Source organism: Cenococcum geophilum, assembly GCF_001692895.1.
Source record: "Cenococcum geophilum 1.58 unplaced genomic scaffold K441scaffold_88, whole genome shotgun sequence".
In the NCBI taxonomy this organism is placed as follows: Eukaryota; Fungi; Ascomycota; class Dothideomycetes; order Gloniales; family Gloniaceae; genus Cenococcum; species Cenococcum geophilum.
Window position 1 is genome coordinate 383,487 of NW_027137646.1, and position 17,276 is coordinate 400,762.

Here is a 17,276-nt window from a genome sequence, read left to right on the forward strand (position 1 = left end):
CAGCGCGGGCGAGCTTTACCACCGCCTGATTGGCATAGTCATTCTTTCGCCGAGAACACCCGCGAGACATAGTTGTGTGTCACGCCTTGAGTTGGAGCTGCATCGCGAAGTTCAACGGTGATTGTCGTGAGAACTGGTTTGGGTTCGGGAGTCCTGGCGCTCTGTAGTTGACCTAGCAACCCGCCTTAGCTCATCATTTTAACCGAGCTCAGCACACAAGGGGAAGGGATTGTGGCTGGTGGCGTTGGCTGGGCACGCTTAACTGCCACAACGCCACGCCCAAGACAGTCGCGACACGCGCATTTTGGGAAAGTGGCAGGGACGCTTTGACGAAATCTTCTGCTCCACATAAACCCACACACCGCTCCGACCACAACACCAAACACTCCGCACTGCGCTTGCGATCAACATTCAGCTACTTTCGAATAATTAGGCTCCATACAACCAAATTAATTCCAAAACCATCTCCCTACTCACTTTCAATCAGTCAACATGTCTGTCGTCTCGCTCCTCGGTGTTGAGGTTAAGAATAACCCTGCCGCGTTCGACGCGCCGTACGAGTTCGAAATCACATTTGAATGTTTAGAGCAGCTACAGAAAGGTACAAAACCAGCCACACTGTCGCCTTTCGCGCGAGGCCCCCCANCATGCCCTCCCCGCTAACGCTTTAATTAGACCTCGAATGGAAGCTGACTTATGTCGGCTCTGCTACCTCGTAAATGCACTTTCCGAGCTCCTACGGTGTATGATTAAGCTATCTAACTTCGTCACAGCTCTGAATATGACCAAGAGCTTGACTCATTACTCGTCGGACCTATCCCCGTCGGCATCAATAAATTCGTCTTCGAAGCCGACCCACCAAACCTCTCACGTATCCCAAACAACGAGATTCTGGGCGTGACGGTGATTCTGCTTAGCTGCAGCTACGACGGCCGAGAGTTCGTGCGCGTCGGCTACTACGTGAACAACGAGTACACAGACGAGGCACTTATCGCCGAGCCGCCCGCAAAGCCCATCATCGAGAAGGTGCGGCGTAATATCCTGGCTGAGAAGCCGCGAGTTACGCGCTTTGCGATCAAATGGCATTTCCCCTATTTCTAATTATCTATGCCATTGCTGACGAATCAATACAGGGATTCCGAAGCTTCTGCCCCACCAGAGTTCCCTCCAGACCAGCCGGAAGCAGATGCACTAGAAGCTGATGGCGAAACTTATGGTGCCGAAGAGGAGGAGGAAGAGGCGGCCGAAGAGGTCGAAGCTGAAACCGCGGAAGGCGAGGACGCTGAAATGGCCGGCGCTGAAGACACGGCAGCTGCCAAGAAGGACGACGATGCTGCGTCGGACGCAGGCAGTGAAGACCTCGAAGCCGAGAGCAGTGGCGATGAGGAAGACGAGGAAGAGGAAGAGGAAGAAGGCGATGGTGACGAGGACATGGATATGGGTGAGGACGGCGAGAAGGCCCCTGAGGCGAACGGCAATGTGCACGCAGAGCAGCCGCTGCAGCAATCGGCTGACGTGATGGTTCACTAGAACGGTCTCTGGAAATAGATGAGTTTAGGACTCCCTACTTTTTGGGTTTGGTTATTGCCTTATGATGGTTCCTTTTTGGCTTCACCCTAGCGTGTTCGACCGTGGCATTTGGGTTACTCCGGGAGGGTAGAGGGCACTGCTATTGCTAGTTGAATATACAGCAGTCACGATGCTAAAAATTAACCAACACTTACTCTGTGGTTTGTAGCTTGATAATTTATAAAGTACTTCGGGATACTCGAAGATTAGTAGTTTCGCAGAGGATAATCCCTAAAGTACTCATCGGCCTTTTGAAAACATGGGAGATATCTTAGGCCTTGGCACAACCCATTTTCGACTCACTTGAAAAACAGCACTCCAAACCGACGCCATTCGACACCTCCGCTCCCTTCTAAGCTACTCTGACGCGAGGATGTACTAGAACAGTTGAAGAGAACGGGAGACTGGGTAGAGTGAACTGGGTCAATTTCCTTGGAGAGAGACAGAATTAACAATTGTCCAAAAGGGGAGACCAAGAATGAGAAGTGGCTCTCGGGTCTCTGTATATACACTGGGTAGGCAGCAAGGTAGGCAACAGGGTTGAAGCCTACGAAGGATTCAATCTAGTCTTGACATAGTCTTGCCACTAGGCAGACATGCTCCAGGTCGACAACAATGCATCGCTAGTCAATAGGAACGATGTCACAGTCATCTCCCAAAGGCTTGCGTATTAAAAAAAACCAACTTTTATACCCATTACCATAATCCGTACATTAGACATCCAAAGCCAACGCCCCCCAAATACCACTTTTAAAATTACAGTTCATCCACAACACAGATACAATAAAAGTACATCCCGTTGTCTGAGGATAAGCCTCTCAAACAACACCCTTCCATTACCTACAATACCAAATTCCTCAAAGCATTAAATACTCACATATGATGCCAGAAGCCCATTACCGATCTGAGATCAAGCTAAAATGTCAGTAGTCAAAGATCTCATCGATTCCATCACATCAACGTATATCCCGTTCTAGTCCAAACCTCGGAATTGCACGGACGGAGACAAAATAGTTTATAGCCCCATCCTGGCCAACATTTCCCGCGACTCTTCCGGCGAAACACCCTCGATGCACCCTTCCTCGACCTGCACCAAATCGGGCTTCGGCATCTCGGAGTGCAGGGCGGTCAAGAAGCCAAGGACGTTCCGCTCGAAGCCCGCAACAGGGTAGTCGCGGCTCGCGATCTCCATAGCCTCGACGAACGAAGTGGACGAGCCCGGTTCCGGCAGAAGCTACAGCGCGGCATCAGCAACTCACTCACCCACTCACACAGAGAGAAAAAAAAAGGCCAGACAGCGCAGAACAGAGCAGCGCAACCAGACCACCAGACCACCAGACCACTCCTCCAGGGAGCAAAGGGGAGGAGGAAAACTCACATAATCAATAAAATCCCGCCTCGTCGTCCTCCACTCCTGAATCTGCACCCGGGGCTCCTCCTCCCGACAAAACAGCGCCCGCAACACCTCCACCCCCTCGTCCTCCTCATCCCCCCCATCCCTCCGCAGCCCCGGACACCCATACGCAAACGCCTCCTCCAACAGCCCCGGGCCGCTCGCGCCGCCGGCCAAATACCCCTCGACCGCGGCCTGCAGCATCCACTCCCCGGCCAGGGTCTGCCACTTCGGCGCGACGACCCAGTCGTCGCCGGCGGTGCAGCGGGCGGCGGTCAGGCGCATGAAGGGCGGCAGCAGGTCGTGCAGGGAGGGGCATGCGGGCGTGCCGTAGTAGCGGCGGGCCCAGGCGTCGAGGTCCGGGTCGGGGACGCGCAGGGCGGCGGCGGCGGCGAGGCGGTGGGCGTGCTGCGCGTGCGGCGGGAGCGGGAACTCGCGGTGCGGGTCGAATGGGGCGCGGAGGGTCGGGGAGCGGGCCCGGTAGGCGGAGTGGGGGGCGGTGAGGGCGCGGTTCTGTGCGCGGGCGTGGGCGAGGGAGGACGCGGTGGTGAAGTTGGCGTGGCGGTGGAGTCGCCGCGTGAAGACGGTGGTGAATTGGAGCAGGTGGGCGCGGAAGCGTGTCTGTGGGGGTAGGGCGTCGGCGCCGTGGTGTTTGTGGATGAAGTTGAGCCAGGCTGGGAGGTTAGCTGGGTGGAGCTTGGCGGGGAGGGTCGTACAGGTAGGCTTGTAGGGTTATGCGCAGATTTGTTATTATTAATGTGGGAATCAGAAATATACGCACCATGGGTCATTTCGATCTTGATCTCTGGCGATTCCCGATTCGGCATCACCGTCTCATCGAGCTCGGCTATTCGCGCGTTGAGCATGGACTCGGTCGATTTGAAGAGTAAATAATCGAGTATCGTGAGATCGACGTCTAGTTGGCCGGGTTCTTCTCCCATAGTGCGATTAAGAGTGAAGAGGCCGTTAAATTGACAGCGTTGAGCCATGGCGTCGTCGGACCGAACGTCTTGGCCGATACCGTTCTCCCACGGACCTAGCATGGCGGGAGTTGGGCAGCTAAATATGCGGTGCAATATGCGGTGCAATATGTGGTGCAGATGCGTGTATAGGATTTTGCGGTAAGGGTGAGGGTTGGAATGGTCTAGTGAAGACTGGACCACCAATAAAATCTCGACTTCGATCTGAGGGAGAAGGAGCGACAAGATCAGACGACGACCGGACAGAATTCCAAGTGAAGGGAATATTGCGAATTTAAAACCGACGGAGGCCAAAGATGACGAGCTCCTTAATGCGAGGGACTATATTTCGAATGCCCCTACTCCTTGTTTTTCCTTGCAGGGAACGGTGAATAGACCAGCGGCAGACTACCCCTGAAGGACACGAGCGCACAAGAAAGGTCCGATTAATCAGAGAAGAAGGGCTAACATGGCTTGAGGTCTTGGAGTCTTTTAAGTGACTGGCAAAGGCATTGACACTGACCTCTTTGCCATAGAAGCTGTGGCTGGCGCGTGCTGATACAGACGAAGTTGAGGAAATCCTCCTATTGCCCTTCAACCGCCGACCCTGGGCAGAACGGCATCTCCAGATTCTCGCTTATCTTATCTGAGGAGTTGATCAGTCGTTCCAAGCCGGAGAATATACGGGTCTAGCCGCTTTCCATCCCGCCAACGCCCGCACCTACCGCTTGCATTCGAACCTGCATGCATGACTGACTAGAGACACCCCCTCTGCCAGCTCTCTGTCAGCTCCCTCTGCACCACATACACCGTCACTCAGTCATGAACCCTCCGTATGCCTGACCATCGCAGCTGAACATGGTGTCCAAGAAACCTGCCATCCTCCTATCCTACACAGGCATCTCTAACCTCTTCAATCCGCCACAGTCGAGCACNTCATGCCGCCGCCGTCCTCCTGTCTCCCGACGGCCGCCGCCTACTCGTCAATCTCGAAACTACGCAAACCTCATCGACGACGCCCCCCCGCACAGCATTGACGAAGAAGCCGACCCGACCTGGCCCGACCCGATCCACCCCCACACAACTCCGACGCCGTACCAGATCCTGTCGCTGCGTAAAGACGAGCCCTACACCAAGCAGCGCTTCTACGCCCTCGTGAAGCTATATCACCCAGACCGGTGCCACCCGACCTCGCCCATCACCGCGCTGCCATGTTCCACCCGCCTGGAGCGCTACCGCCTCCTCGTCGCCGCCCACACCCTGCTCTCCGACCCAGCCAAACGCCGCGCCTACGACCAGCACGGCCACGGCTGGGCCGGCAGCTCCAACACCCACCTCCCCCCGTCGTCCTCGCACCGCACCAGCTGGCCCCCCGGCCACGATCCCATGGCCAATGCGACNTGGGAGGACTGGGAGCGCTGGTACGCGCGCGACGCCGACCCGCCTCGCGCCTCCAGCACCACTCCGGCCTTCGCGTCCAACGCCGCCTTCGTCAGCCTGATCCTGGCGCTCGCGGCGCTGGGCGGCGTCGGGCGCGCGACGCAGGCGAGTGCGATCGCGGGCACGGCGCTCGAGCAGGCGGACAAGGTGCACGAAGAGGCGAGCCGCGAGCTGATGCGCGCGAGGCGCGCGACGGGCGCTGCGGCCGACCGCGTTGAGCGCGTGCAGACGTTTTTGGAACATCGGGGTGCGGTGCTCGCGGCGGAGGATGCGTGTCGGCGGTTGTTGCCGGTGTCGCGGTGTGCGGCGGAGGAGGTTAGGGAGGGGTAGGTGGGGGGTTGAGTGGGAGGAGAGCCTGGTGTGCTGTGTTGGGGGATGTTCTTGTTGATATTGGTACCGTGGTTTGTATATAGCGTCCATGCTCATCCGTTGCATTTTGGCTAGGGCGGAAGGAGCACGGTTGGAAACGGCGTTGTGGTTGGGGATTCACGGCATTTGCACATAGAAAATGCACATAGAAAAAGATACATGAACTAAGCGTTATAAAGGCATAAGTTTTACCGACTCACTCCCTCTACTCATGAGCATTCTCGTTCACCATCGATATCCTTGAAATATCTAAACTTTTAGCGGCCTACTCGCCGGGGAACCCCTTCTTCAGGTTCTCGTACTTGGAGTGCGGATACTCGAGATGGTTATTCCTATGCTCCAGCTTCCCGCCATCATGGCCTCCAAGCTCGTGTGCGACCTAGCATCAACGCATTAGAACCAACCGCAACCACAACAGCTAAAAAGAAGCCAAGCAGAATTTCAGGAGAGGGAAGGTACTCACGACACGAATCAAACTCTCCGCCCCCGTCTTATCTCCCGACGTCTCCCACCACATCGCCCCGCCAAGCCCATGCCGACGAATGAACTCCGCCTTCTCCCGCGCCATCTCAACCGTATCGTAACTCACCATAACCCCCGCCGCCGCATCAAAGCTATAGCTCGCGCCAGCCTCGCGGTCCACGTGCTCCCGCGCCCCGGGCCTCGGCAGCGCCTTATAATCCCACACGCCATTCTCCCAGCTCCCCTCGCCGACCCCGCCCTCGCACCGCTGCCCGGGGCCGCGCGTCCCCCGGAACGCCCGCCCGTACAGCGGCATCCCGAGCACGAGCTTCGAGCCCGGCACCCCGCCGCCGACGTAGTCCGACACCGCTTTCTGCGTGCTGTACGGCGAGCAGTTCGCGTCCGGTGACGCGTACAGGTTCGCCTGGTGCCCGGCGCACGCGTCCCATGCCCCGGCGTAGTCGTACGCCATCAGGTTTACGAAGTCGAGCGGCGCGGCGATGCGCGCGAGCGGCCATTTGCTGTAGTTCTGCGGGCCGGCGGGCGCCGCGATCGTGAGCTCGAAGTGCGGCTTCTCGTTGTCGTTGTTGCTGCCGCTGCTGCCACCGCGCTCGAGGAAGTGGTGGTGGTGGTGGTGATGGTGATGGTCGTGGTCGTGGTCGTGGTGCGGCTGCTCCCCGCCGCTGCCGGAGCTGAGCGTCTCGGCGTACGCGTCCAGCGCCTGCCGCACCTCCTGCAGCAGCAGCACGAAGTGCTCGGCTTGCTCGGCGGTGGCGGGATACTCCCAATCGATGTCGATGCCGTCGAAGCCGAGGTTCTTGACGAGCTCGACGCAGCTCTCGGCGAAGCGCTTGCGGCCGGCTGGGGTGGAGGCTGGCGCGTCGAGGTTTTTGGCCGTGTTGGTGTACGTCCAGCCGCCGATGGAGAGGAGCACTTTGAGGTTGCGGTTGCGCTTCTTGAGCAGGAAGAGCTGCTTGATGCAGCCGTAGACGTTGGTGCCCACGTCGTTCCATGAGTCGCTGGGGTAGTGCTTTTCGACGTCGGACCAGGAATCCGTCATGATACTAGAGTCGCCCGTAAGAATGATGGAGTTATATAGATCTGGATATTGATTTATACGCACACTTCCCCGCTATCAGGGCGGATGTTAGCGAAAGCATAGAGAACATGCGTTAGTTTCTCTGCTGGGATATCTTGGGGTTGATGGTTGCGGCCGTAGATGGCCTGTAGATGGAGAATAAGTATATTTCGTTTGTTGTAACACTTATCAAGTCGGCTTACCCAGTTCACGAAGTATGCCACAGACCTATATCCGTCGCCGCCGCCCATATTTGGTGTCTCTGGAGGTATTGCTGGTATCACTGGTACCGGTTCTGGGTGTCGTTTCTGGAGGCTTTGGCTGCTGAGATTGCTGAGGCTGCTGCGGTTGCTGTTGCTGCAGAGGTTGTTGAGGTTGTCGAGGTTGCTCTGGCCGCTGAGGCTGTTGAGGTTGCTCTGGCTGTTGGGGTTGCTCTAGATGTTAAGGCTGTTCTGTCTCTGGCTGCTGTGGCTGCTGCAGTTGCTCCGGCTGCTGAGGTTCCTGAGGTTCCTGGGGCTCCTGGGGCTCTTGAGGTATCTGGGGTTGCTGATATTGCGCTGGCTGTTCCGGTTTTGATTGTTCCGGCTGTTGTGGTTGCTCAGGGTACTGCGGTTGCTCGGGGTAACGCGGTTGTTGTGGCTGCCGCAGCTGCTGTGGATGCTCGGGAGGTCTTGGATATTCAGAAGGTTTAGGGTATTCAGGAGGTTTCGGATATTCGGGGTGTTCTGGATATTCTGGATTCTGCGGATTCTCTGAATATGCAGAGTGTTGGGGATACTCAGGGTGCTCGGAATATTGAGGATGCTGGGGATACTCAAGAAACCTGGTTCTGTATGCTTTGGACACTCCGGTACTGTTTCTGGTGGGTAATTTAGTGGAAATGTAGGCGGGTAACCTGGCTTTGGCTCTAATGGGCACTCCGGTAACGGGTACTCAGGCTGTAAGTCTGATGGACACGTGGGTAGATCTGGCGGATACCCCGGGCCTGGCCTTGGACACTCTGGTGGTAAATCTGACAGACACCCTGGCTTAAATCCTGACTGGTATTCAGATGAATGTCCTGGGATTGTTTTTAATGGAAACTCTGGGATTATATCCTGTTGATACTCTGGCGGATGTTCAGGCGTTAGCTCGAAGTGATGCTTGAGCAAGGTTAGAAGGTCTTATTTGAGATATTAAAGAATTAAAGCTTTTGAACAAGCAAATTTTAAATGTGTAGAAAGCAGAATAAAATGCGGTGAAGAGATCGCAACCGTCTTATGCATTGCGTTCAAAATGCGGCGCAGTCCTTGACTTACGACAGCAGCCAAAAACCTGTAGCATGGAGCGATGATCATCACCATAAAGGCAAGCTGAATTCACCTCAAGGATTCCATTTAAAAGCCAGTTGCAATGCGGAGTAGCAACGTTGGAAATGACATGGAATGGATTTTGAATCTTGATAGCTGAATTGACGTGGCGTGCGGGGTCCGAAAGAGAGTTATACAACTGCCCGTCAATTGTTTGGCACTTACAACTTGCGACCCTGCTCTCCAAAGAGCATTATGCACTTTTTCATAAACTTCGCGGAAGTGCCTTACGATATTATCACATATCGGGGGCCAGACGGAGCCACCTCCGATGACGTATGCTCAAGTCCCGTAGGCTTGATTTTATGCTTAGCATATTCCCAAGCGCTCACCCAGTCGAAACGCCCATACGCCCATACGCCCAAAACGCCCCTGGATTCTCTTGCTTAGGTAAACTGACCGAACGCCTAACCACGGTCGCAAAATGGTCAGACCATGTCACGGGGCAATGAACCGCCCATACACCCAAAAATCCCCTGTGGGATTCTCTTGCTTAGGTAAACTGACCGAACGCCTAACCACGGTCGCAAAATGGTCAGACCATGTCACGGGGCAATGAACCGCCCATACACCCAAAAATCCCCTGTGGGATTCTCTTGCTTAGGTAAAGTAAAAACGGAGGTCGTCTGCACGGTCTTGTCTTGATTCACCAAATAATAAAGCTGCGGATAAAATAACAACCTAGATAAAGCAATAGATACTGAGATGGATTAAATCATCACCAACCCAGGCGAACTAACATGGTCGTATAAACAAACATAATCGGAATCCACTCCACTTAGCCTGATAGGTGTTCTTACTCTTCTCAGGCCGAATCCAACCACATCGACCTGAGCCGTAAGGAACGGGATCCAAACTTCGAAATTCAGCGGCTTTAGAGTTTGACAGTCAGAATTAGTCCTGGCTATTAATAGAAGTCCTGATTTAATTACGAAAGACCAAGCTGATACGCTTCTGAGGCGAAGCGAGCTGCTAGTGTATTGTAAGTGTGCTGCTATGCCGCATATGGTGTCACAGAGTCGATATAATGATAGTCTTAACTGCGATACACCCACAGCAACGGGCCACGGTATTTATGGAGAGGCTGTCTCCGACTTTTTTACAGCTGTCTTCACGTCTTGTCCTTACTGTGACCGCAACTTTTCATCCTCTCCAAATTTCTTCGTCTGGAAGATGTGGATCTCTGTTGTTGTTGGAGCTGGAGGCCTTCTGGGTCACGCTCTCGCCGCCCCAGATATTCACGCGAAGCGCAGTGTTCTCAGTGACCTCTCTAACGGCTTCTATCATAGCTGGAAATTCGGAAGTCCGTGAATCGTGAGCGCATTTTTGGTGTTCACCGGCAAATCTAACATATCCAAGGTGTCATTACAAACAACATCTTGCATCTCAATGGACTAGATGGGGGTTTATTGCCTGGAGATAGCAACGCGAATAGTATATTTCCTCTATTTGAGAGCTGAAGTTTTGACAAGGCTGACATGCTGTTTAGATACATATCTAGTAAACGTGGATTTGACGAAGGCCTTCAATCTCTCCGACGGCTCGGCATACAAGCTCTCGGTGATACCTACGAGCGTACCGAACCTCAAGGATCAAGCATTGTGGTATGTACAGGCGGTTACATATCAGCGAAGCTTAGGGGCTGACTGCTGCGGGCATTAGGTCAAGCCAAGACAATAGCACTCTCTTCGCATACGGCGGCAGGGGTGCAAGCAATACTGCTTTAGACAACGGGCTATGGGAGTATGACCTGAAGAATCAGCAATGGAACTTGCAAACAACTAGCGTCAAGCCTGTGCGGCTAGAAGGAGGATGTGAGTCAAAATCGGTTTTCCGATTCCGTTTTGGAACACTGGTGCTGATCCAGAAATCCTAGCACATGCAAACGCGCCTTCAATCAATGCCGCCTTCTGGGTTGGCGGTTTCCAAAGTAGTGATACTACTCCGGCCATTACAAATGCCACTTTAGAGTTTGCGACGGGTATGTTACGCTTCAACACTTCGACTCAATCTGTCGACTCGTTACCTGCACCCTTCACTCCAGTCCAAAATGGCGCCCTGAACTTCCTGAACATTGGTGGGGGGCTGCTCGTCTATATTGGAGGGGAGACTCCTGAAAAGCAGAATGGCATCAACATGACTTTTACAGTCGTAAGTAAAAACTGGTGGGGACCGACGGCAGGGGTACGATCTAGGCTGATGGCGTTAGTAGAATGATTGGAATCATGTCTGGGTATACTCAATCGCATACTCGGCTTGGTTTAATCAATCAACAAGTGGTAACGCTCCTTCTCGGACTGATTTCTGCACCGTGTCGACATTTGACGACAGCACAAAGACGTTTCAAATATGGGTTATGGGTGGTGCAGACTTCAACAGTCGAAATGTTCTCAGCGACGTGTCCGTGCCGAAGTCCCCAGACCATTCTTCAAGTATATGCTAACAGTTTTCCGCTAGGTCCTTCCTCTCCATTCCTTCGTTCCGCTGGTACCAGGCAATCCCGACACAGGGCTTGTACTCGCGCATGTCTATGAGCTGCGAGGTGTATGGCAGCCAAATATTGGGAATAGGGGGACGTTTAGAGTGGGACGAAGGTGCAGGTGCAGGCAGTTACGGCACTCCAGCGTTCGTCTACGACGCGAACCAGCAAGAGGTGGTGTCCTCGTTCAGGGTATGTTTATGTTCCAGCTCCATGTCATCAGTAGTGTTCTGCACCATTCCAGACTGACATAACACAGCCCTCTGCCACTTCCTACAGCGCTCCAAGCTCTGTGACTGACAATGTGATGACCTCTCCGTATCCTTCGTCGTGGGCGGACCCGACACTGAGGGCCATATTCGTTTCGCCAGCCCCATCCCCATCCCCACCCCCGTCATCTTCCTCACCGCAAGCCACAACTTTGCAAAGCGATTCAAATGGCCTTGGCGGCGGAGCCATTGCCGGTGCAGTTATTGGAGGTATCGCCGCGCTCACCCTTTCCAGTGCTCTCGTTTGGTTCTTAATGCGCAGACGCCGTCAATGGCAGCAGCGAGCACTGGCGGACGCTAAAAGCAAAGAGGGCCATCCAACCGACCACAATGCCGTTCCAGCAGAGGTCCATGGCGATGCCTTGCCGTATGAGTTCGATGCCACAGCCGCACGCAGCGAGCTGGACGCAACACAAAAATTTGTGCAGTTACCATCAGACGAGTTGCCAAGACACGAGCTTGCGTAAATAGTAAATCATACATGGCGTCGCGAAATCCTGTTCAATACCATAATACAGCTTTGAAAGCAGCATATGAGGCTTCTGTTACCCTGGGACGGCTGAAAGGTATAGTACTTCAAGCCCTAACCATGATACAGCGTAGCTTCTCTTCCTCGTCCCTTGCACAGCGAGTTCTTCATAAAAACTTTCCGCGGCATTCTGAATTACCAAAATCAACCAGGCTCATTTCTATTCCCACCTGCTTCGGACTACATACATCGACAATAACGTCATGGCTGCTTCCAAAAAGAAGACCATATACGCACCATAGACTGGTGCCTTCAAGCTGAAGTACGAGTCACGCCACCCGGATTGGTATTCTGAAGAAGGACCGCGCGACGGAGATCACGAACGACTACTCAAACGAACCAAACTAAGCCTTATGGTCGTAGAGATGTAGGACTTTGCCAGGGGCAACGCGAATTTCAATCCCACCGCAGAGGAAGACGAAGCCGCTAAATTCATTCCCGTGCACTCAAATTCTGCACACTTTGTGGAAGGTCCGAAGATAGCCTTGTTACCGAAGTGTGCGCTTTAACTTTGCCCCTGTATCTTGAGACATCACGTTGCCATTGCGCACCACTTGGACTGCCTGCTATTTCTAGTATCCAATTGATTAGCATGTGTCTCCAAGTTTCTCCACTCGGAATTGGTATGGCCCGCAGACAAAATATTGAGGATCCGTAAGCACGACCCTCTCGAACGCCTCATCGTCAGTTGTTACCGAATCGATATTCGCTCCAGCTCTGCGGAGAATACTACACTGGCTACCTTTGACGCATGGTGCCGCGAGTGACCGGATCTCCACCCAAGACTTCCAAGAACTGGCCACTCGAAAGTTGAGGATAACAAGGTGAACCGAAAGGGCAAGCAGGAAGCAGGTTCGACCTCAGCATAGCAGTACATTTTACGTTCGTTCTTGACATCAAGAGACACGTTAATTACTCAATTTGACGTCGCTGCACATGATCGATCCTCCACTGCTGGCGAACAGTTCTTACACGATTGGTCTATGGACTAAAGTTCTGAACGTGACCAATCCCGGTTCTCCATGGCCCGTTGTCTTATCATTCCCAATCGAGTTATCACCATCACAGATGGGTCAGGTGTGTCTGCTCAGTGAAAGTGTTGGGTTTACAACTGGTTTGGATGTTTTTCAATTAGGAGGAACAGATGAGCTAAAGGAGCTCAAGTACAATGAGGTGACGATGAGTTTGTCGTAAAGTAACATGAGAGATCTGTTCAAAGTGAGCTTCTTGTGTGCAGTGGGTATATCATGTCGGTGTTGGTGGATACGGTATACCTAGGGTCATTTACTAAAACTCCTATATAGAGCTAGTCCTTTAGTCCTATTACTACTGTCCTTAGTAGTATTACTATTCTATTTTCTACCTTTATTAGCCCTTAGTAGAGTCCTTAGGCGTTTACCCTCTACAGCTTACTTTCTTCTTATCTACAGTGATCTTTTTGGACTGGAGTGGAGTGGATCTGAGCTCAAATCCACTCCATCCAGCTAGTAAATTGTTTGACTCCAGGAGCTCCATGGAGCTCCAGTGCATTTATATACTAAATATAGAAAGGCTTGGCGTTAGCGTGGTGTTATAAGAGGAAGGGTAGATGTAGAATAACTCACTAAAAGCTACCGATATTATATCTTACCAATAACCTTATTCTCGTAGTCAATCTTAATAGCCGTATATTGCTCATCTAGCTTCTCTTTCTCCTCATCAGTCGCGTCGTCCTCTACCTAAGCACCTCTACGGCAACAGCAGCAGGGCCTTTACTACTTCCTTAAGCGGCACCCTTTCGCAAGGCTCTCCTACCAACTCATCTACTTCCTTATTGTCAAATATACCTTTTAGCGGTGGCCTATATAAATGCCAAAGAACCTCATCTGCCTTAATTATACTTATTTATAATCAGGAACGTCGGTCATTAAGAAGGATCTTGCAGCCGCTAAAGGGTCGCTCGCATTTATCGCTTATAGGAGGTATAGTTAATATATCAAGCGCAAATCGAGCAAGGTCTGGCTGGCTTTTATAGCGATCCTATCAGTATTATAAGACATTAGCGTGTTAATTCTTGGCAAGAAGTACGCGTAGTAGTAAGATATTCCTTAAAGCGATTAATTGGCGATAGGTCGTTACATTCTTAATAAGTCGTCTTAAGGCGTTTATAAGCTCGGGCGGAGGTATATATCTTCTCTCTTATAGCTTACAGCTGCGGAGCTACTGGTGTAGACTTAAACTTATTAATTATTTTTAACTTATCTACTTTTAGGTTAAAGCCCTTAGGCGTAAGGATTACATTATTAGATACAAAAGGCAATTAGGTTAACAAATATTAATTTATAGTAGCAGCAAGAAAAAAGATGAGGATAAATTAATTAAAGTGACGACGACGACGACAATAATAGGGGCAAGAGGAACGCCACTTGTCTACACTAGAGTTTTCAGATTATATGGTTCGTACACCCAATTCTGAAATTAAAGCTCATCCTCAGTCGCTGATTGGCTTACCCTTACATTAACCTACCCAAATTGGGTTAGAGAATTGGAGCTCCAAGAGCTCCACGGCTTCAAATCCACTCCATCCAACCAATCAAATCGACAGGATCCAGTCCAGTCAAACTACGGCTCCACCATGGAGATCCAAGATTAACCCAGTCCAAAAAGATCACTGCTTATCTATAACTCTCTAGCGTTAGTCTATCTATTATTATATTATAGTAGTTAGTTTTTAGTATTCTTTTATACTCTGTTCTGGTTCCTTTTTCTTTCTTATTCTTATTCTTATCCTTATTAACCTCTTATATATCTTCTTTACTTTTATATATAGGCCTAGGCTTAGTATAGCGTTATTTCTTTCTTTTTTTTTACCTACTTTATTAGTACTTTATTTCTACTCTAGGGTTACTAAGGAGTCCTTTCTTAAAGGGCCCTAAGGCCTTTCTATAGCCGGCTTGGGCATGTTTTAGTATACTTTATAATATTATAGCTATATTCCTTTAGAGCTCTTTATATTACGGTAGCCTAGATATATAACTATAGGGGAGTATCTTTTTTTCTTAAGTAATACTATATCCGTTCGCTTATATCTATCTATTATTCTTTAAAGGTAGGTTATTTAGACCTTTTAGAGTAGCTTAAGGAGCGATTTAGGGGGCCCCTTTTTAGTTTCTCTAATGGCCTAAATACTAAAGCCGTATATTATAGTTAGCCGGATAACTATTATATATAGTAGTTATAACCTCTAAAAGTATAGACTCTATATAAAGTTAACGATTCTAGATATTACGCTAAGCTATATTTAGCCCCTATAAGCCGCCTGTAACGGCGCTATTGCATATTACCTGCTAAATTCTGCTATATTCTGCCAACCTACAATTGGCTCGCCTAAAGCTAGCGCCTTGGCGGCTTACCCTATATATTTGTTATATCGGTCCTAGCGACCCCTTTTTTCCTTCTCCTTAGCTTAGTATCTTCGTAATATAGTATTTATTTAAGCTTCGGTTTAGAGGCATTTGTTTAAGCCGTAATATTATACTAAGCTTACCCTACCTTGCCTGGGAAGGCCTTAATAATATCCTACCCTAAAGAAACTTTATCTGCAACGACGCATTAACGCGCTATACTTAGATACTAAAACAACTCTATATTACCTGGGAAGGCCTTAATAATATCCCACCTTACGAGCCAGATAGGACTGGACCTATACCCCTAGAATTAAAACTAAAGCGTATAATACTAACGAACTTTAGGAAGCTAATAATGGCACCTAAAGCAAGCTTATTTAAGAGAGCTGCCTCTACCTAAGAGGAACCTAAGATCTAATTAGGATTAGAAATTGAAGATAATGATAATATCGTAGACGTACGCGAGCAGATTCGCGCCCTTGTAGCTAGCCAGGAAGCCGATTGTCTTAAAGCGAGAAATATATAAGAAACCCTATAAGAGATCCTAGAAAGCCTTGCGGCCCTATAAAATAGCCCAGCTTTCCCTTCTTAAAGCCTTAGCCGACCTGTTTACTCTACTAAATGCGATATACTAGGGAGTACGGATATAATAATAAAGTAATTAAAGTCCGTTAAGCTCTCTAACCCCCTACCACTATCTAATAAAATAGACCCTACCTTTAAGAATTAGAGGATTTAAGTATAAGGAAAGCTTTGTATTAACTACAACTACTTCCTTTTTAAAGAAGCTAAAATACTCTATATCTTTAGTTAAACCACTAGGGACGCCTAATAGCACCTTTAAGCCAAGTTTAAGGACGACTCCCCTATCTAATTTATATTTATTAATAAGATAATACAGCACCTAGCGGCTATTTATGTTAACCTAAATAAAGTACGGGATGCCTATTATAACTATAATTGCCTAATAATAAAACCGAACTAACCCTTTGCTAAATTTTAGACTTAATTCCTATACCTTATAGGAGAAGGCTAGGTTCCCCTTAAGAACTACTAATTAGACCTATATAATAAGCTAATAATCTAGCTATAAGAAAAGATTGCTATAACCTTAAATAACCTACTAACCTATAAAAGACTTATAGCTTATTACCTATTATTAGACTTAAAACTAAAGTGGATTAACGCCTACCCTAATTAGTAAAAGCGACTCTATAATAATCGGAACTCGCTAGCTATACCTATAAGAGCTAGAGCAGGAAGATAGGTTATAACTGCTTCTATACTAAAGACGATTATAACTACATACTAGTAAGCTTTGCCCAACTAGTTATATACTACACTATTAACTAGTATTTACCGCAATACTCTAATTAACCCTGCCTTAGCTACGTGCTATAACTGCGATAAGTAGGGTTACTTTGCCTCGTCCTGCCCGGAGCTAAAGGATATAGGCGATATTAAGGAGATAGAGGAAAGAGAAATGTCTAATAAGTTAGGAAAAAAAGAACCCTAGGGAAAGACTTCCCCCTAGGGTACCCTATTAATCTTAAAGAGATTAATCTTAGTTAGTTAATAGGTGGAAAGTATTTTATAGTTTTATATATAGTATCTTAAAATGGATATAGAGTTAATATAACCGCCCTTATTAACACTAGAGTAAATAGCTTCGCCTTTATAAATACTGCCTATATAAATAATGTTGCTAAGTTTCTAAATATAGAAGCTATCTAACTAGAGAAGCCTATTTAGGTAAAAGGCTATAACGGCTAAGCCGGTTAGCCCGTTACCTATATCTTAAAGTTATATATCGCTCTTAACAGACAACGCTAATATAGAATTTTCTTTTGCATCCTAGACCTGGGGTCTTATAATATAATTCTTAGACAAAAATAGATATCCTATTTTAATATTTAGTTAAATATATAATAAAGATAGTTTGTTTAGCTAGAGGATAGACTAAGGTTGCCCTCTTTTATTAGGGAGATCCGAAC

At 49.6% G+C, this 17,276-nt stretch overlaps 6 protein-coding genes across 6 annotated transcripts; 4 read left to right on the forward strand and 2 right to left on the reverse strand.

Moving 5' to 3' along the window:
• Positions 1–341: 341 nt before the first annotated feature.
• Positions 342–1,527, forward strand: K441DRAFT_742533 (the histone deposition protein Asf1). Its single transcript, XM_067654391.1, has 3 exons — positions 342–601; positions 676–715; positions 774–1,527. The coding sequence occupies exons 1-3, from the start codon at positions 493–495 to the stop codon at positions 1,099–1,101; spliced, it is 477 nt and encodes a 158-aa protein (XP_067496793.1). The 5' UTR covers positions 342–492; the 3' UTR covers positions 1,102–1,527.
• K441DRAFT_670994 (uncharacterized protein) lies at positions 774–1,668 on the forward strand. The gene has a single exon (XM_067650354.1). The coding sequence runs from the start codon at positions 1,108–1,110 to the stop codon at positions 1,528–1,530; it is 423 nt and encodes a 140-aa protein (XP_067496794.1). The 5' UTR covers positions 774–1,107; the 3' UTR covers positions 1,531–1,668.
• A 916-nt stretch (positions 1,669–2,584) lies between these two features.
• On the reverse strand, positions 2,585–3,951 carry K441DRAFT_594569 (uncharacterized protein; the record flags this gene model as incomplete). The annotated part of the gene is made up of 3 exons (XM_067644958.1): positions 2,585–2,803; positions 2,948–3,636; positions 3,744–3,951. 3 exons carry the CDS (start codon positions 3,949–3,951, stop codon positions 2,585–2,587), a joined length of 1,116 nt encoding a protein of 371 aa, XP_067496795.1.
• An 828-nt stretch (positions 3,952–4,779) lies between these two features.
• On the forward strand, positions 4,780–6,109 carry K441DRAFT_701346 (uncharacterized protein; the record flags this gene model as incomplete). The annotated part of the gene is made up of 1 exon (XM_067653329.1): positions 4,780–6,109. One exon carries the CDS (start codon positions 4,780–4,782, stop codon positions 5,689–5,691), a length of 912 nt encoding a protein of 303 aa, XP_067496796.1. The 3' UTR covers positions 5,692–6,109.
• Positions 5,996–7,521, reverse strand: K441DRAFT_691236 (glycoside hydrolase family 18 protein; the record flags this gene model as incomplete). The annotated part of the gene is made up of 4 exons (XM_067652465.1): positions 5,996–6,109; positions 6,194–7,256; positions 7,316–7,416; positions 7,474–7,521. The coding sequence occupies 4 exons, from the start codon at positions 7,519–7,521 to the stop codon at positions 5,996–5,998; spliced, it is 1,326 nt and encodes a 441-aa protein (XP_067496797.1).
• Positions 7,522–9,792: 2,271 nt separating this feature from the next.
• Positions 9,793–11,834, forward strand: K441DRAFT_594750 (uncharacterized protein; the record flags this gene model as incomplete). Its single annotated transcript, XM_067644968.1, has 8 exons — positions 9,793–9,922; positions 9,979–10,053; positions 10,109–10,223; positions 10,282–10,433; positions 10,496–10,770; positions 10,832–11,019; positions 11,077–11,290; positions 11,358–11,834. The coding sequence occupies 8 exons, from the start codon at positions 9,793–9,795 to the stop codon at positions 11,832–11,834; spliced, it is 1,626 nt and encodes a 541-aa protein (XP_067496798.1).
• Between the last annotated feature and the right edge of the window lie 5,442 nt (positions 11,835–17,276).